The 20,000-nt window shown below is 38.0% G+C and overlaps 1 protein-coding gene across 1 annotated transcript in view; it reads right to left on the bottom strand.

Moving 5' to 3' along the window:
* Positions 1–20,000, bottom strand: part of hob (bridge-like lipid transfer protein family member hobbit) — a 29,285-nt gene that overhangs the window by 2,850 nt on the left and 6,435 nt on the right. The window contains exons 8-48 of the mRNA XM_043000322.2: positions 19,817–19,940; positions 19,525–19,640; positions 19,222–19,350; positions 18,597–19,066; positions 18,142–18,287; positions 17,832–17,971; positions 16,730–16,898; positions 16,422–16,559; positions 16,185–16,243; positions 14,965–15,092; positions 14,254–14,422; positions 13,733–13,855; positions 13,331–13,441; positions 12,366–12,502; positions 11,513–11,685; positions 11,160–11,324; positions 10,804–11,004; positions 10,498–10,589; positions 10,264–10,365; positions 9,969–10,105; positions 9,278–9,416; positions 8,427–8,508; positions 7,853–8,016; positions 7,141–7,296; positions 6,812–7,015; positions 6,608–6,709; positions 6,319–6,421; positions 5,957–6,169; positions 5,598–5,746; positions 5,158–5,352; positions 4,734–4,891; positions 4,327–4,444; positions 4,098–4,220; positions 3,854–3,960; positions 3,539–3,686; positions 3,269–3,362; positions 2,951–3,043; positions 2,652–2,761; positions 2,171–2,383; positions 1,899–2,000; positions 1–1,662 (exon numbers count right to left, since the gene is read on the bottom strand). The exon at positions 1–1,662 is cut by the window's left edge and continues 2,850 nt beyond it. Coding sequence (XP_042856256.1) covers positions 1,612–1,662; positions 1,899–2,000; positions 2,171–2,383; positions 2,652–2,761; positions 2,951–3,043; positions 3,269–3,362; positions 3,539–3,686; positions 3,854–3,960; positions 4,098–4,220; positions 4,327–4,444; positions 4,734–4,891; positions 5,158–5,352; positions 5,598–5,746; positions 5,957–6,169; positions 6,319–6,421; positions 6,608–6,709; positions 6,812–7,015; positions 7,141–7,296; positions 7,853–8,016; positions 8,427–8,508; positions 9,278–9,416; positions 9,969–10,105; positions 10,264–10,365; positions 10,498–10,589; positions 10,804–11,004; positions 11,160–11,324; positions 11,513–11,685; positions 12,366–12,502; positions 13,331–13,441; positions 13,733–13,855; positions 14,254–14,422; positions 14,965–15,092; positions 16,185–16,243; positions 16,422–16,559; positions 16,730–16,898; positions 17,832–17,971; positions 18,142–18,287; positions 18,597–19,066; positions 19,222–19,350; positions 19,525–19,640; positions 19,817–19,940 — 5,853 coding nt within the window. The 3' untranslated portion in view covers positions 1–1,611. The remainder of the gene's footprint in view (positions 1,663–1,898; positions 2,001–2,170; positions 2,384–2,651; positions 2,762–2,950; positions 3,044–3,268; positions 3,363–3,538; positions 3,687–3,853; positions 3,961–4,097; positions 4,221–4,326; positions 4,445–4,733; positions 4,892–5,157; positions 5,353–5,597; positions 5,747–5,956; positions 6,170–6,318; positions 6,422–6,607; positions 6,710–6,811; positions 7,016–7,140; positions 7,297–7,852; positions 8,017–8,426; positions 8,509–9,277; positions 9,417–9,968; positions 10,106–10,263; positions 10,366–10,497; positions 10,590–10,803; positions 11,005–11,159; positions 11,325–11,512; positions 11,686–12,365; positions 12,503–13,330; positions 13,442–13,732; positions 13,856–14,253; positions 14,423–14,964; positions 15,093–16,184; positions 16,244–16,421; positions 16,560–16,729; positions 16,899–17,831; positions 17,972–18,141; positions 18,288–18,596; positions 19,067–19,221; positions 19,351–19,524; positions 19,641–19,816; positions 19,941–20,000) is intronic.

Here is a 20,000-nt window from a genome sequence, read left to right as displayed (position 1 = left end):
ATTAAAGCATTGCACATGAATAATCACATACAAAAAATATCAATCAAGAATTAATCACAATTTCTACAACTTCATTACCTCTTTCAGCTTTTCTACCTTCCTTTTTATGAAATATAACAAATTTTTGCCTTAGCATTCATTCACTTCCATCTAACATGTTTAGCCATAATTCCTCATACATACATCTTATCCATTCACGATTTTGAAATTCTTTCATTTTGTTAATATTGTCTAAGTCTACCTGAAAAATGTATATAACTTTTAGTACTTCTGTTCATCCTCTACTCTTTGTAAGTATGAATAAGAAAGATAGAAAAGAAGAGAATATCATTATGAGTTTTCCCTACCAACTCCTCTGCGGCAGGCATGTTTCACATGGTCGGATCACTTTCGTACTGTATTTTCCCTTTTGTTGAAATTACAAGCCATTTATTCCTTCAGTTGTGTAAATAGGGCATCACACCAAAAGCTTATTAGTATCACTTTTTTAATATATCACGTATAGACTCATATATCATACTGCAAGTCTAGAAAAAAAAAACAAAAAAAACATATAGCATCTTAACCCTATGACGACGGTGCGTCACACTCGTGTGACACAGCCAAACTCCCGATGCCGGGGCGTCATGCGATTGTGACGATTACAATGCAATATTGCAATCGCCCGGCATAGGGGACTTCGCGTAGCGAGTGCCCCGTCGGGAAAGGGTTAAGATGCCCAGCCCAAGCTGAGCATCTTAAATGTGGCTTGTCTCGGAAGAGTTAAAGAGAATTTAAAGAACTTTCTTATTATCTGAGCCAAGATGAACTAAGTACAGTCAAAATATATCTATGCATAAAAATGGACCTCATGCATTATCACTAGAAAAAAAAAAGATGTCAGAAAGCATCTTTCAACATGGTATTACTACATTACTAATAAATTACATATTGTATATATAAAGCATATCTACTACATCTTTCTTAAAAGTCTTAGTAAACTAATGCACCATTTTGGAACTAGATTAATGTCATGTGCTATAATGAAAATACATTCATAAACTCAGGCCATTCACAATAAAAATAAATTTATATTACAAACAACTCTCTATGGTTCTGGAGTTTCCCTCAATATCATGAGAAAGAAATTCCTGGTACAATGTGTTTCACCACATCACTCTTTGGGAATGGAAATCTTGATTCTTTGATGACCAACAACAACTTCCATCATCTTCAAATAATGTAAAATTGAATCAAATATGCTATTTTAACTTTACATATCACTAGCAAAAAGTCCATTGACTTACACTCATTTAGGCAAATAAATGATACAAAGCAAATAATTTCTAAAATCATGGACATGTTACATGATTCTTCAACACAAAAAAAACAAAAAACAAATATCAGTTGCACTAACTTCTGCAGTCTTAATCACAGACCCCTCATTCCATTACAGATAATTCTCATATCATCATCAATATCTTTCTATTTCCTTAATCTTTTCAGTGAGGGGAAAACATGGAAAAATGTCCAAAGTTACATTTGCCATTACAACACACATAAAAGACCTACCAACAGGATTCGTTCAAAGTGTGAGGTTGAGCAACTATGGTGTGTTATGTGCGTGGTAGGCTATCTGTTGAACTTGAACAGACTCTTCTTTGTACCTTTGGACTCTGGTGGCTGTAAGTAATGGAGGGAAAAAAATGAAAAAGGTATATATGAAATATAAGTAAATTAGTACGAAATGAATAGTTATATCAATATTTACAATATCTGTATCACAGTGGGGATGTAATGAAATTTGCTAAATAGTTGAGAGTAAACCATATTTCACATTGGAACATAAAGAAAGAGAAAGAAAGAGCAAGAAATCTCTGAATGCATACACACAACCAAGGTAGAAAAACAAAAATTACCATCAACTTGCTCCCCAGCAAGAGTCGAGCCTTTTCTTCCTCATTGGGTGTGGCAGCTTCATCTGCCCTGAAGTGAGCCAGGTTCAGCTTGTGTTTGATGGCCTGGTGGTTATAATGGGAGTCATATCATCAAGTATGCACACAGAAATAAATACTGAATAAGCAAAATGAAAAAAAAAATCAAACGTATTCATTAGTAACAACTAGATAAATATATCCTGATTATCCTTTATAAAGAATTTTATCAAATCCCAAGTGAAATAATTGTTCACCTGAGACAGGAGAGCTGATTTTGAATCCTGCTTCATAGCCATTAAGAAGTCGAGCCAAGTCCACGTCACATTGTGATATTCTAGGGTTGGCACCACCAAGCGGAAGTTGGATACATCTTCAATGTTCTTTTCCTTCTTGCCTTTGTAGCTCACACGCACTGGAAGCTCTGGGATCTTGATGTAAACAAATAACTTGTTCTGCTCGGCTCGTTGCTGCATAATGTGAAAGAGATGGATTGGGTCACTTTTTTTTCTTCTTCCGAGGACCAATGAGAATTTATTCAATGCTTTGCTTCTTCTATATCAGTCAAGTAAAAATATGATTAAAGAATCACATAAAATTCCTACCAAATAATGTAATACAGTAAATCACATGGAATTTCTTCCAATAAACTCAAGCCACAGTAAAAATGAATAGATCACTACTGCCATATGCCCAAGCAGTAAGGCCTGCAGAAAAAAACAGTTGGCATCATTTTACCTTCATGATCTCAACATCGTCCTTATCTTGCAGTGCAACGTAGAAATTGGACTCTTTGTGTGATTTCCGCAGTGATGCTTGTTTCTTGCTGCCACGTGTGCTCTGGGTTCCTGGGTAGAAAATTAGTTGTAACTTAACAAATTCCAAAGTGATAACTTCCTTGGGTTGTATATTTCTTACTTTATGGGAGCCAATGCAGGATTTAAAAAAAAACAAAAAAACAAGAGGGCAGAACAAGATGATATCATTATTATATCTTTTAAGGTATACATATGAACAGAGAGTTATTCTTCTAGTACCTGATGAGACCTCACTCCCTGTGAACTCCTCTTCTGTTGTATTGTCAGGGAAGCAGAACTTCATCATTGTTTTGAAGAACTGATAGGTCAGGGCTGTAAAATTTAATGAATTACTCACATCAGCAGATATTAAAAAAGAGATAGCAATCCTGTTTATTCAGTATATTATTGGAATAATAAATGAAAGTTCACAGATTCTATTTTGTCATGTAATAATAGAAATCCTAAAACTTTGTTAGGATGTATATTATCATCAATACCAATTTTAATCTACTACTGTTACTAGCTAGAAATCAAAGAAAATGAATCAAGACTTACCAATATTTAGAGGTACGACATTAACCTCAAAGTGTTCAATGATAGATATTCCACCACAAGGTGGTTTCTCTCTGCAGAATATTCTCAGAGTCCTCTGAAATAACAAGTAGATGAAACATACTCAAATCAAATCAGCTTTGCATTAATTACTAATGCAACTACTTTTATACAACTTATTCTAAGTATTATTATCCTTTTATCTTTACAGGGGATTATGAATCTATAAAAGAAAACTTGTTGCTATGAAAGAATATCCGGTGTGATGCATACCTGACGATCAACAGGCATGTTCATCTGCAGCTCAGAGGGCATAAGAACCTCTTGGTGTATCTGATTGGGCAAAAGATTCCTCATGGTGACATACCCAAGTTCCAAAAGATGTTCTCCGCTATCATCTGCATTGGTCTTCTTTGTGTATCTGTGATAGTTTTGCACAATAGGTAAAAAAATCCAATTTTTTTTTTTTTTTACCTATACTCATATTATTTTGTTCATCTACTTTTCTCGACATTGATATGCTTGGATTAATCAATCATTTTCAAGTATTTCACTCATATTGGCAAAACATGATGTACTAATACTTACAAGAAATTTGACAACACAAGATCAGCAATACCCAGCTGTCCATCCTTCTCAGTCAATCGCCACTGAGCTTTCCTGAAGCTAACTTCATTCATTCGGATAACTTTTGTCTTGGGGGGAACAAAATTTATACAAGACATTAGCTATCTATGAAAGTGAATTTCTTTACAATGTTATTGTTGAAAGAATGGCATTAATCTCATACAATCATGTCAATTGGCAATAATGGAACAAGACAGACACTTACTTGCTTGTCTCCACCTGATGATGTCCACTTGTGATTAGCAGAAAGCTGGGTTTCATTGTACAAGTGAATTCTCATGGCCAACTCTTCACTCAAGCCATTAACCTTTTCTTTGCACTCTGCCACCTAAAATGGTAACCTTATTTAGTGATCAACATAAGCACAACTTTATCTGTATTGATCACATTATTCATTCACCGCAAATCACCTGATTAAGATATACTATCCTTACCTGCTTCTCAAGTACTTCTTTTTCATCCAATTTTTGCTGATTGGTTGGGTCATTGAGGAGGTGTCTTTGGACAAGATAGACTTCTCTCTCAAGGGATCTCAGCTGTGACAAATGATACCTGTAAAAATATAAATATGAATAACAAACACAATACTATACTGATAAAGAGCAGAAAAACTACTACCACTGCTGTTATGAATCTATTTGAGAATGAGAAGGAAACTTTATTTTCATGCCATAAAATACAGTAAAGAAATATCATATGATTGTCTAAAATCTAACACAAGGCAAGTAAGGCAACATACAACCATCCACATCATTTTAATATGACACTGTTGGATGACAACTCATAAACATAAACAAACACATATATGATCTACAGAAAAGAGCAACAGATTCCTCCTTACCTAACTTGATTCTGCAGTCTGATGATGGGCTTCCGCTGGTCGTCTCTCGAATAGAGCTGGAGCTGGAACCTCATACGAGCAACGGCCTCACTGGCTTCCTTTTTCTTTGGATCCACATACAGGAGCAGGTTGTTCAGGATGTCTACAACCATGTTATACTGCAGAGAGTAAAGAGGGGACATTATGAAGAGATGGTGGGGAATGTGAAAGGGGAAGAAATGGAGGAGGAGGAGGAGGAGGAGGAGGAGGAGGAGGAGGAAGAGAAGGAGGAAAAAGAGAAGGAGGAAAAAGAGAATTACAAGAATGAAAACAAGAATAAATAAAAAATAAAATAACAAGCATTGAACAAAAGATAAAATGAAGGTCATTGATACTATTTCATGATCTTTGTAATTTTAAATATGTTTTCTTTAAAGATATATACCTGCAGGGAATTGGTGCTAGCACAGAGGTCGTGATGGACAAGTGTGAAGGTGTCGACAGCTTCCACATTTCGGCTCCAGAGGTCATCTTCGGGGAGTGGGGGATGAACCTCCTCCAGCAGAGAGACATCCAGGCCAGTTTCACCATAAGCCACATAATAAAACTCACACTTGCATCTTGATACAATACGCTGCAACTGTTGTGCAAAAAAGTCAAGTGTCAAGTTGCTACATCAAAAAAAAGAATCACCTGATAACACAGCTAAAATTGAGAAGACAGAAACCTTTTGTTATTTCTAACATGAACTAATGACTTGACTTGAAATTACTTGCAATACTTTGTACATAACTTGTCTTAAGCAACCATAATCAAGGCCTATAAAATGGCAAACTAAAATGATCATACCTGACAACTACTGATATATTATCAACAAGCACTTACTTGAAGTTCATCATCCTCATCCATTGATCCAACTGTCTGAGAAACAACTCCGCCCACAGACTGTCCACTGCCCACTATATCAGCCACTTCGTTGATCACTTGTCCATCTTTCTCTTCAATATTGTCCAATGTCAGCCACATTATGTTGTCTGCAGAGAGTGGAAAACTTGTGTATTGAGTTTGATCACTAAGGATCACATACCCATTTGTTTCATTCATAGATGCAAAACAAACAAACAAACACACACACACACACACACACACACACACACACACACACACACACACACACACACACACACACACACACACGTGCTGTTTGATTCAAAAGAATGAGAGACATATACAAGCAATCTTACCCATCTGAGTCTCCTTATCTCCAGCACTGCTAACAGTGGCATAGTACTGCATGCATTCCAGTGATCCAAACCAAGTGGTCTTTGTGACAAGGGAGTGATCCTGCCATACTGGTCGGTGGATGCGCTGTAGGATCTGTGCATTGGCTGCACTAAGGATCACATACCCATTTGTTTCACAGCCTTTCAAAAGCACCTGACTGTTGACCAATACAACTGTAAGAAAAATAATTGAAGTTCAGAGGAGACAAAACAGGTAGGGATGGAGAAGGAGTCTAAATGGACCACAACAATGACAGTAGTCATGTTATGGTATTCTAGAACCTATCAAATCATTATCAAATGAAATATCATGGAGTACTTACTAAGCCACTTCTTGTGAATAACATCATCAACAGTGTAGGTTTTCACTCCATGGGGTATCTGATCTCTAGGCTCTGTGTTTGAGCAATCCTCACTAAAAGCAACCTGAAACACATTTAGTTCATTTTGATCACTCGATCAACATTTTCATAGCACACATAAGCACATACATACACCTAAATATACAGAAAAAAAAGAAAATGTTAGTACATACACAATGATCAACTTAGGTAAAGAAACAGAGATTTGTATGAAATACTATAAACTTCACCTCTTGAATGGTAAACTAACCTGGTTGTTATCAGCTTCAGCAATAAGCTGTTGGAGCATGGCCTGAGCATGACCAGACTGAAGGCGTGTCATTGGTGATGGTGTGGCTTGGACTGGAGGAACCTGAAGAAAGAGATTTCATGAAATATCCTTATTTTTCTTGCTAACAAGTTATAGAACTGATAAGAGTACATGAGTACAACAGATACTTAGCACTTTACTTGCCTGCAATGATGCCGTTGGAGAGGTTAGGTTCTGTGTGGCTGAGTTGTCTGTAATGGATCGACTCCTAGGCTTCTGGGGCGTTGAGGCTTCTGGATTGTAGCTCTTTATGATGTCTGGGGTCAGGTTTCTTCGGAGCTGTTGTGACTTGTTCCAGGAGTCATAGAGGGCAAAGACAATATCTCTGTTGTTGGTGGTCCAGGCACCCTAGATGTGAAATCAAATATTTATTCATCTAAAGATGAACTTTTTTTAAATATTTGCTCTTTCTTTAGTATGCTACTGGCTGCATAATTTGAAATAGAAAGTAAACTACATAAAATGACACCTACCTTCAGGCCATGTACTACAAGACGGTGATTGGGTTTATCACGAAGATTTGGATCTGGAGTGGAGTCTGCTGGTGTGGGGGTGAGGGTCTCTCTTGTGTATTCCACTCTGTTCACATTCAGGAAATAAAACTTTTCAACAGGTGCAGACACTGGCTCCTGAAAAACAAAGAAAGAAAAGCTATACACTTTTATATCAATATAGATAAATATTTTATCCTTGATAAAAGATATTTTTGCCATCTTTTTCTGAATAGCATTTAAGCATACAAAACCACAGACTAAACCTTAACCCATTGCTGCCGGGGCGCCTAATGACCTAACTGGTCGTCAAGGCAGACTGTCTATGACACTAGCAGCACCGACCAATATTAGAGGGAGGGGGAAAGGGTTTTCTCCATCCTCCGAGTAGTGCAGACTAGCCCAAACAATATTTTTCCATAAATGCATCATAAAATGTGAGTTTAGGCTGACTTTGGAATCCTGTAGCTCTAGAGCTAGCACTGTTACAGCCATAATACTTCATGACTGTGTGCGCGCTTCAACTGTGAGCAGATCCCGATGTTGCATGATGTACGCATTGACACCTGTCTCTTAGGCCTAATCGGTGCCAACATGTATGTCATGACACCCGTACACAATGGGTTAACTTCAACTTCTCTCCTCAATCAAAGAAATGTTAAAAGCACAATGAAAACCCATCTTCCTCACACACCTGAGGGCGGTCCTCTTCATCGCTGAAGGCAGTGAAGTCCTTCATTGCGCTTTGGAGCCAGACTTGGGCTAAGCAGAGTTCCGTGTTGAGGTACACAATGCCCCAACTACTGCGAGGGCGGTGACGCAGCCCATCATTGACCGGGATCAGCGTTAGTTTGTGCTCTGGGGAAAGGGTTGTTTACTTATGATATATATATCTGGTGAACTCTGATGAGTTATAGTCAGTTGTGAAAAATATTTTTTTTGAACTTCACTTTCTTTGCTTGTTAAAGTGATGTACTTCATCCTCCAGCTACATATACAAATCCATTACAAAATAAAGAAATAATTCAACTGTTTTTGTACAATATCCCTTACGAAATTCTAGTCTTTTGATATTTGACAGTCAAACAAAAAAGAAGCAAATAAAGAAATATAAAAACAAGTGAACATGAAAATTGCAAATTCTTTACTCTATTTCCTTCATTCTCATTACTCATCTAAACATGCATTTTCAACAACAACAATAACTAGAACACTATCTCTAATAAATATCAATGTAAAATATACTAAATGGAAATAATGTTACTTACCAGAACTGAGAGACAGTCTTTCGCCACTAAGGTGGAATCCCTTCCTGACTCCCACCGACATCCAGTATCGCACATCAAAGCGCTACAGATAGAAAGAAGATTGTTAGGAATGAGTCTATGATGAACCTATTATCTGTGCATTCACGAATATTCAAAATGTAAAAGTTGAAGATACAGATCATCCCTAAAAAGGCAGGTGACATTCCAGAATACATTCCTATTCTGTGGGACTATTCAATGAAACAAATGGATATGACAAACTTATGTGCCCTTCATGTCACTGCATCCCTACCTATATCGTGGTGGACCAGTAATTAGTAAATAACCTTCATCATGAGGGGGGGGTTAGTGCTTTTTCAAAATCAATCTTGTATCTATTCTCTAAAATCTAAAACCTCAAAGGGTGACAGGATAACTAGTAGTGATGGAAGTGAATAGGAAACTGCAAGTCAGTTGTTGAGAAATACAAGAATGGTAGTGATTGTGTTGAAGCCATCATTTATCAAAAATATCCTGCTCCAACTGTGAAATTGGGGAGTAGCCTGCCTTTTAAGGGGTTGAATGAGGAAAAACAACCATGAAAAAAGGGTAAAATGAATAAAAACAAAAAAAAGGGGAAAGGAATAAATAATGGAAAAAAAGATAGAAAGAATAAAAGAACAGAAATCAAAAAATATAAAGAAACAAAAACATGGAATTAATTAGTGATGAAAGGGAGACTGGAAAGAACAAAAGAATGAAAAAAAATGAAAAGGCAAAAGACAGTAAAAAGAAAAAAAAAAAAAAAAAGTGAGAAAAAAAAGGCAAAAGAAAAAGGACAAAAATTTAAAACAAACTCATATCCATATTACCTGAAAGGATACAGAAAGATGTATGCTGCTGTAATGCCTTGACAGCTGGGGTTTGCGTGCATGAGTGTTATTGAAGAGAGGGCCTCGCCTGGTTGGTCGGGCTACACCTGACAGAATGAACTTGAGATTTTCAAACCACCTGGAAATAGCAATGGAAATTGCATGAAGAAACACTCAGGCAAGTAAATGCTTAGCTTACTATTCTTGATACATTCAGTTATTGTGGGCATGTGTGACGATAACAAACCATCTTGAAATGTCACTAAAAAATGTTTATTCACAAATGTGATATTTCTGGATTTGTAGAGTGTGCAAATTATGGGACTTGAATACCCCAGTGAACACTAGGGATGCAAAGTATGGATAAGGGAGGCTATGCCTCTATCCTATAAACAGCCCTCTGGCTATAAATCACCAAGCAGCAATATGAGCATCCAGTATATCATTGCAACACTGCTGAGTTGTAATTATTCCTTAAATTTTTGGTATGAAATATATATATATATATATATATATATATATATATATATATATATATATATATATATATATAATATATATATTAATATATAATATATATATATTATATATATATATATATATATATATTATATATATATTATATATATATATATATATATATACATATATACACACAATTTCTTTTTTATGGATAGGATCAAGGTCATACCTTAAAGTGCTGCCAAAGAAGAGAGCTTCAATGACTGGGGCAGACACAGCTGTATTGGCTTTCTTGGGTGTTTTGGTTTCCAGCTGAATGTTCATACTCAGGTTCTGTGAGCGAAAGGCTCGGTAGGAGTCGTGTTCCTGGAAATTGGATGATTATTATTTAAAGGATTTGGGGGTTTTGGGATCATTAAATCTAAATGAGAAAAAAATTTAAAAATTTAAAAATATAAGAAAACATAAACATTGTACTGAATCTAGTGATATGAACATTTGCACTATTTGTAACCTTCTTTTACCTGGTTGCTTGAATATTCTGGGAGTTTGTCTGGCGCACAAAGCATGACCGAATGATGGTCGTTTGGGTTCCCTCGACACTGCCAGATCATCTTGACTGTAAGCTAATCAAATGGAGAAATATATGTGAAAAAGTAGGATAAAATTAGTTACAAAGTTTCATTCAGTTTCACATATAAATCTACTGAAATACAGGGACAAACCCTAAACTAAACAAACTATGAACTCTATTTTACCTTCAGGTTTGGGACATGCAGGAGCCTGGCATCGTCATATTTGGATGCTGTTTTTACCGAGACTTTCAAATTTCCCTTGAATACCAATTTTGCTGGAAAAGATACAAAAAAAATAATGCACACACATACAATCACACTTGATACAAACAAGGCAAATTACAATGACAGAAAAACATAGTTTCTAATTCACACAAAAATAAAAGGAAGCCAGTTTTCATCCATAAGGAAAAGAGCCTGAAAGTAAAAGTGAGAAAGAGAGAGGAAAAAGTAAGGAAAATGTCCCGCCCATGAATGAGAGAGGTTTACCGTTGGTCCAGTCCATGGTGAGGCTGGTCCAGGTGAGCTCCATCTCTTCGGTTGTGTTATAAGGATCCAGGGAGGCATGCAGGAGGAGGGTCATGCGCTCAACCATGAGAGTAAGACGGCCATGGAACAGGAGTCTCATCTTGTCCCACCAAGGTAGGGGCATTGAGGGATCCCGGGACGGCTGGTTGATGAGGGACAGGGCTGAAAAATTGGTTGAAAATATGTTATAGTGAGAAAAGAAGGAGAAAAAGGCTGAGAAAATATACACATACATATATATAGATACACAAATATATATACAATAAAGAGACATCAAAATCAGCAAAAAAAATCAGCAATAACTAAAGATACTTAACCGAGATTAAACTGAGCAACAGCAGGTTCCCAGCATGGGCCATAAGCTGCAGTGAAACTCTTGACTTCACAGGAGAAGTCATGGTAGAATTTGAGTGCCGACATTGTGCGTTCCACCATAGTATTGGACCATGGTGCCCCTACCTCCACCATCACATTCCTAATGGCTATAATAATGATTATGTATGTTAGCTAAGAAAAAACAACTATTCAACCAATTTCACATTTCAGATTTTTTTTTCTCATTACAGAGTAAATGGTAAGAAATAGTTATTATAACTCATAGTAAATCAAACTAATCTAAAGCAAACACTAACAAACATGTAATAATGTGTGTGAAATCCTATAATAATACCTCTTTTACTGGCCTTCTGTTCGGCACCGATGAGTCTCCCCCAGATCTCTAAGTCAGACATGTCCAGGAGGGACTGAGGATAATCTCTGAGCTTGAACTTCCACTCTGCACAAGAGGCTGAAATCATGCGGCACCAGAGCGTTGAAAATTCTTGGCCCTCCTGAGGCCACGGGCTATAATTTGCAAGAAGATAAACAATGTGAGTCAAGGGTATTATAAAATATTTCATAAAGAAGAAGAAAAAAGTTACAAATTTCTGCCAAATTAAACATATACATACATATGTATGCATATATACATGTATACGTGTATATATGTATTTATATATACATAAGAACATTTGTATAGATGTATGTATGTTCATATCTATCCATCTATTCATCTTCCCAAATATTCATCTATCCATCCACATATCTACATATGTATTTATAAATGTGCTTCTGATGAAGATGTAATTTCAAAATGTCAATTATATATCATGCATTGAGGAATTATTAACCCAATGCCTGACGACAAGCATCATGACATACATGACGATAGTTGTCATGCTCTATTTGATATTAGTCATTACTCACACTGTGAGTAATGACTAATGATGGCAATTGCACTCTCCTAGCACCAGTAGGAAGGGACTGCACCAGCTTTAGAGAGCTTTAGGGAGCTGTCTTGTCTTGTTCATCATGGTGTTCTCTTCCAAATATTAGTCACATAAAACTTTAATTTTTCCTCCTAAAGTCTTTATCTCAATTATGATCTTAGGTATCTTTATTGTAACTAACCAGTCATGAACCACCCTGTATATAGGCCTATATGTAAAAAATGCAATTAATACAGAAGAAAATATTTTACTTACGACTCTTGGTCAATGTCAACCATGTGCTGTGTGACTTTCTCTGTTCCATGGAATGTTGGATCAGCCATTGCAAATATCACCACGTCCTCCATTGTCCATGTAAACAGCTGGGTCCGCATTGGTGCAGACTCATACATCTAAAATAATTTTTTTGAGTTATCCATGACTTTTCCAGAGAAGTAATTAACAGAAAAATTTACAGAAAAGTTTTAACAGAATTTATTAATGATTTCTCTAACATCAATTTTATGTTAGATTGTTATTAAAAAAATATTACTTCACAGTCATGAGTGTGTGTGTGTGTGTGTGTGTGTGTGTGTGTGTGTGTGTGTGTGTGTGTGTGTGTGTGTGTGTGTGTGTGTGTGTGTGTGTGTGTGTGTGTGTGTGTGTGTGTGCGTGTGTGTGTTTTCGTGAGTGTGTGTGTTTTCGTGAGTGTGTGAGTGTGTGAGTGTGTGAGTGTGTGAGTGTGTGAGTGTGTGTGTGTGTGTGTGTGTGTGTGTGTGTGTGTGTGTGTGTGTGTGTGTGTGTGTGTGTGTGTGTGTGTGTGTGTGTGTGTGTGTGTGTGTGTGTGTGTGTCTGAAAGAGACAGTGTGTGAGTGTGAAAGTGTGTGAGTGTGTGAGTGTGTGTGTGTGTGTGTGTGTGTGTGTGTGTGTGTGTGTGTGTGTGTGTGTGTGTGTGTGTGTGTGTGTGTGTGTGTGTGTGTGTGTGTGTGTGTGTGTGTGTGTGTGTTTGCGTGTGTTTGCGTGTGTTTGCGTGTGTGTGTAGGGTATGGGTGTGGGTATGGGTGTGGGTATGGGTGTGGGTGTGGGTGTGGGTGTGGGTGTGGGTGTGGGTATGGGTGTGGGTGTGGGTGTGGGTGTGGGTGTGGGTGTGGGTGTGGGTGTGGGTGTGGGTGTGGGTTTGGTTGTGGGAGTGTGTGTGCACATGCATGAGTGTTTTCTTCATCAAATAAGTAATTCCTTACCAACTTTGACCTTTTGATGTATGTCTCACTGTTCTTTTCCTGCAGGTTTTTATAGAGTTCCTCAATCTTGCCTGTTGGAAAGAGGAACATTGTCTTCCGCAGCTCCTCTATCTGTAAAAGCCACACATTTCAAACAGGGAAATGTAGATGGAGAAAATGCCATTTAATACATTACAAATAAATAAAAAAAAATTATCATGATGTTATCTGCACTACAATTGTTAACTAAGAGCTATCTTATGGTATAACATAAAGGCAACAAAGAATTAAAATTAGCATATTCTTTTAGAAAATGGTGAACATTCAAAAACAATTAACAAAAAAAAACTTAAATCAAATACAGCAAAAACATGTACCTTATGAACATGTCAATCTTTAGCTATGATACTACTAAACACTTACTCTTGCATCAAGTGCCTTGATCCTCTTGCAACTCTCTTGGTATTCATCCTCCAAGAGCTCATAATTGTACCTCAACTTCACTTCAAATGGATCGTCCCCAATTTCTAAGAGCCAGTGCTTCACCTAGGGAAGAAAGAGTTTAATTTAGGGCAAAAGTTTTTCATTATTCCTCAGTAAGTGGATAAAATTATTGCAATTTTCAAAAACAATGCTTATGTGTAGGGGTCTTGATGTAATAATTACTCAATCACAATTTTGGATAACTACATTGAAAGTTTAACTCTTTAACAATCACTTAAAAAAAAGAGGGCAAAAGAAGACACATAAAAATTGCAAAACTGGTAAAATCAGAAATGCAGTCTATCCATACAGGCTTAGGAAACCATAAGGAAAAGAGTGACTCGCTGGAATGTATCAGATTTTTATGCTTATCAATACAACTTATTTTTCACACTCGTCATTTTTTCTAAAAAAATACCTAATCTATAATCATTCAATGTCCAACCACTTTCTCTACTTACTCTTATTACCAAGTCTGGAGGTAAGGGACTGTCAGCTGTAAAGGCCTTAGGGCGACGATTATGAACCAACTTTATCCACTTCACCACAGACAGTAGGTCATCACTGAAGGCTTCAGCAAACTTGTAATTATATGGGAAGGTAATCTTCCATGTGCCCACTGTCAGCCTCCTATTTGGATATCATGATTATATTAGAAATCCAATCTTTTATTGATGGCAATGAAGAACATATAATCATCTATGATCTTTGGAATGTATTAGGAATGGGAATGTTTTTACTACTCATTGTGTAATGGAACCTTTACCAGGAAAGGATCCCTAACTTTTCTCTTAACCCATTCATACCGGGTGACATCCTATCACATCAAGGTAATATTTTGCTCCCTCTAGATGACGTCCTGGCAAGTCATGATCTCTCCCTCAAAATGTTACGTTGTTATATATGTACATAACCATAGGAGTACCATTTGTATAGACATATCTTTATAGATTTGTGAAAATAATGTAAACAAAGACAAAAACCTGGTGAAAAGAGCTTGGCATCACACTGGGAGAGACCTAGCGCTTAGTCACTGCTCACACTGTTATCTAACTAGTGGGTGCAGCACTACACACATATATGCCCCGGTGTGAATAGGGTAAATATAGCAGATAGATACCAAAACCTGAGAGAATCTACTTCTGAGCCACTTCTAAAAGGTTATGACATACCATGCTTTATTCTGCTTCTGAACAAGCTCTTGCATTGACTCTCTCTCTTCACGCACTTCTCGAGATTGAAGAGCGCGAGACAACTTCCCACCTGATAGTGTCATTACATTGTGGTCATCGAACTGAATCTGAAATGAATATATAAAACATGACATACTATAGGAAGAAATATAATTCATGATTATCTTTCCTTATTTCAGACATTCTGTTTCATTCACAAAAGAAAGAGTGAGAGTGTGAGTGAGGGTGAGAGGGGGAAGGAAGAGGGAGAGAAAGAGGCAGGAAGGGAAAGGGAGAGGGGAAAGAGGGGGAGAAAGTGGAGAGATAGAGAGGAGAGAGGGAGGGAAGGGAGAAGGGAGAGATGGGAAAGAGGGGAGAGTGAGAGGGAGGGAGTGTGGAGAATGAGGGCAAGAGGGGGAGAGAAGAAGAGAGAGAGGATAGGTGAAGAGGGAGAGAGGTAGGAGAGGTGGGTAGAGGGAGGGAGGGAGGGAGGGAGAGAGGGAGGGAGAGAGGGAGGAAGGGAAGGAGAGGGAGGAGAGAGGGAGGATGGGAAGGAGAGGGAGGAGAGAGAGAGGATGGGAAGGAGAGGGAGGAGAGAGGAGGGAAGGAGAGGGAGGAGAGAGGGAGAGAGAGAGGGAGAGAGGGAGGAAGGGAAGGAGAGGGAGGAGAGAGGGAGGAAATGAAGGAGAAGGAGGAGAGAGGGAGGATGGGAAGGAGAGGGAGGAGAGAGGGAGGAAGGGAAGGAGAGGGAGGAGAGAGGGAGGATGGGAAGGAGAGGGAGGAGAGAGCAAGAGAGAGAGAGAGAGAGAGAGAGAGAGAGAGAGAGAGAGAGAGAGAGAGAGAGAGAGAGAGAGAGAGGAGAGAGAGGGGAGAGGGGAGAGAGGAGAGCGAGAGAGAGAGAGAGAGAGAGAGTGAGAGTGAGGAGAGAGGAGAGAGGAGAGAGGAGAGAGAGAGAGGAGAGGAGAGAGAGAGAGGAGAGAGAGAGAGGAGAGAGAGAGAGGAGAGAGGGAGGGGAGAGAGAGAGGGGAGAGAGGGGAGAGAGAGAGGGGAGAGAGAGAGAGGGGAGAGAGAGAGGGGAGAGAGAGAGGGGAGAGAGAGAGGGGAGAGAGAGAGGGGAGAGAGAGAGGGGAGAGAGAGAGGGGAGAGAGAGAGGGGAGAGAGAGAAGGGAGATAAAAAGAGGGAGAGAGAAATAGGTAGGGAGGGAGGGAGAAAGACAAACCTGCAGTTCATCTGTCTGGCATGATATCCTTCCATTGGCCATCAAATAGGTTAAGTCACCTAAAATGAGAGATAATGGGAAATGTACCATGGCACTAGTCCTTATAAAGAAAGATGAAAAGTAAAGAAAACATTAATCCCATGCAATATTCCACATAACTTATCTTTATAGCACATCACTCATTTTAAGCATTCCATATAATCAACTTCTAGAGGACGGAACTCTTTGAATACCCACTCAGTATGAAGTACATCTGATGTCGCTGTGAGAGTTCAGCACCTATTTTTATGTCACCTTTAGCTACTAACTGTAACTGTAAGGACGAATTTTCAGGATCCTCTCCTGGGGCTGCATCTCCTGCTTTGTCTCCAGAGGCTGTCATAAATACAGGAAAATATTAGTAAAAGCTAAAATAATTTTCTTTCTTCTATATATCACATCCTAGAATAAAACAGTAATTCACATCTCTCATCAAAACATTTCCCCTTTATCAAACATACTGCAGTTGAACACCCACCTATAGAAGTCAAAACTCAACCACTTACCTGAGGGAGGTTTGACATCTCTGATAAATGCAGCTACTTCCTGACCCAATGTGAGAAGGGTCATATGTGTAGTGGTGGACCAGGTCAAGTGGAGTTGTTCACTGACATTCAAAAGCAGTTCTCCATTCACATGCTCAACAATAACCTCACTTACTTGACCACATTCACCCTGGAAGAGCATAAACACTAAGCACGGCATTTTGGAAACCATAGGATAAAAGCTGTGGTAAAATCATTAGTTTATATTCCTTTAGAATGCTAAGGTAATTTAAACAATCCAAGCTCATGCAGGATTGCATAGGGACACATGATATATGTATTATATCAACACATAGGGAAGTAAAAAATAACCCATCAAAATAACAAGAACAATAATTCATAAGATCAGAGGTTAGGAATATCATGAAAGGGCACCTCGCACCTCATGCTGAATATGGGTTGCCGGTGTGTGCCAAATTTTAAACGTTGCTATTGAATATAACAATTTTTAAGCCAGAACCTCAACAAGTTATAAGCCAAAACCGCAACATAATTATCATGTTCTATATATCATATATATACATATTGAACCTCTTTCCCCTGTGCATGTGACAGGCGCATAAGACGCATAAGCCTAACACCTTGGGCTACTCGCCTACCCTGGCTGCAGCCAAGAGCTACATGCCGTGTTGGCCAGGAGGAAAGCCATGACAAAATATCTTGTCCCCAGTGGCTGGTCCTGCCACCACTTGACGTGATATCTTGTCATCCAGCGGTAACGGGTTAAAAGGACATCAAACTATAGAACCTTCTTCACTAAGAGATAAGACCTGATGTTCTGTAGATTTGAAAATGAAAAGAGGCATATGATGGATAAATAAAAAACTCTTTTTCTGCCCTAAAATTTTGCCACAAAGATCAAATTATTTCATGCACCAGACCATACGTGACTGGATATAGGGGACTAGATAAAAAATAATTTTACTTATGAAAGGCATTTGCAAGTTTTAATTTCTAACACTGGCAAACCAGAGTATAGCCTTAAAGACCAGATTTATGGGAAGTAAACACAAAACACAAAAACAATACAAAGGTATGATAGACAGTATTACTGTTTTGTTACCTTAATCTCTGAAGATTTTATGCACAAATACTGGGTGCCTGTGGGAACAAATCGCACCATCTTTGTCCCAGTTATAGTTGTTCTGGAGTTCTTTGCAGACTTAGCACTCTCCAGGCTGTCTACCCGAGCCATTAATGACACTGAAAATAAAATGGCATTTCCTTTACTGTGACATTAATTTCCCTGATCTTTACCTACAATATAAGCATAAAAACAATTCTTGGCCAATATCATTCTAATATATATTTCATTTATGCTATTTATAAGTTATAGACCTCAAACACTGTGTCATCCAGCATCAAATCCATACCTTTTTGTTCTGTAACAGCAAATACATTGATGTTTGTACACTTCACACTCATACTGCTGAAGGTTTCTACAGAAGATTCTGATCCACTATCTTGTACTTTCCTGGGTTTCATGTTCTTTGTGTATTCCTTCAGTTCCCTTGAATATCTGTGAGATGAATATGGAATATGAAATAAGTGCCCTCCTCTCTTTTTCATTGCATCTACATATACATTATGTTCAATACCCATCAGACAGATATATAGAGAAATTAAAAAGATAATTACATTTAAAAGATATTTAGCTGATTACATTTTAAAATAATCTCAAAGTTAGCAGTACATGTAAATCAACACTTGGATAGTTCTAAAATTCTATTCTATGCTATTTATGAAATGCATGCTGAAATTCTGATCCCAACAAATATATTTCTCAAACACATTGATCAAGACCAGCAATTCAAAAGATCAATTATACCTGAGAATTGCAGTTATTAGCAAGGCCAGTTCGGGACTCCATTCTAGCTGTATGTTATCCAGAAGAGCTTCAGCCTGAAGAGGAGGCAGGGACATGTTGCTTTTAGCTGACTGAGGAGCCACAGATGATAGCTGCACTAGACAAAGGCCAATACACATAGGTGTCCCCCACAGATGGATTCTCCTTGAAGTTGCTGCTGCACTTGAAGCTGCCATCTGAGAGCCGCTGTGTTGCCCTGACCTGAGAATGGCCACCATGGACTCTAATAAGAGTTCACCTTCGACTTCTGTGGTCCACTGTGACACAAAGACACTGTGGCGTGCGTGTTGAAGCATCACTTGGCTGTAGGGAGAGCCAGGGACACATCCTCCACATGTGACATCCCACAGCTCTACAATAAGGCCTACACAGTATCTATGGAAAACACCATTCCATGGCTTCACTTTTTCCTTATTGATCTGATCTGGAATCTGGACAAACACATAAATCACTACTAAGTAACAATATCAGCATTTATGCTAAAACATCTACAATATCAATAACAATACCAAAAATAATAAAATGTATTATGACAACAAATATAATAGCATTTACAATAAATATCAAATTAACAATATCAACTTACATAACTTGGCATTGCAGGTTGTGACTTCCTCCTGGTTAAGTAACCTGTCCAAAAACATAAATCTCTGTGGTCGTAAAAGACGTGAAGTGACCGAAACTCGCTCTTCATGTTTACTCTGTCACCAACAAACTGTTGAATGGGAAAACATGATAAAAAATCATATTGTGTTCTTTATACTAAAAGTCAGTAAAGGCACTATCTTTAATTTCAATTTCATCTTTTTGTAACTTATAAAGAAAATTTACCAAATGAGGGAACTCTTGAATAGCCTATTCACAGAAGATTCTAGTTATCATTTCTCACCTGAGTTTGGAGATTGAACCTATTTAGGAAGATAGAAGAATCGTGTGTGCAATGCAGTTTGATGCTATCAACTTGCAGTTCTGTACTGAAGTCAGGCAGTAATGCTGGGAAGTTTTCTGGGGGAAAAAGGGGGAAGAATTTAACAATCAAATACATACAGATTAAAGACTCCAAAATGATCTAAACATTTCAGTTTACATAGTCTACTTTCATATCACTCATATCAGTCCAGCATTTAAAAGAAACATTATCCAGGATTTCTAACAAAGACAGTTTTATCCCATCAGCTTACCAAGAGCTCCTTCCCGGGTCAGGTGAGTCTGAAGGTCAATGCCCGCAAGTGTGCCCTGTAGAGCCATCTGCCCTACATTGTTGACAAACTTTGTACCAATGTCTTCCACCTTGAGTTGGAATTTCTGTTGGAAAAAATATTATAGTATATCCAAACTTATCCTCAAAAGTTTTCCCATTCAAAC

This window comes from Penaeus japonicus, unplaced genomic scaffold (assembly GCF_977035675.1).
Source record: "Penaeus japonicus unplaced genomic scaffold, GWHDUDI00000001_assembly GWHDUDI00000039, whole genome shotgun sequence".
Taxonomy (NCBI): domain Eukaryota; kingdom Metazoa; phylum Arthropoda; class Malacostraca; order Decapoda; family Penaeidae; genus Penaeus; species Penaeus japonicus.
This window is presented reverse-complemented; position numbering and strand designations above follow the sequence as displayed.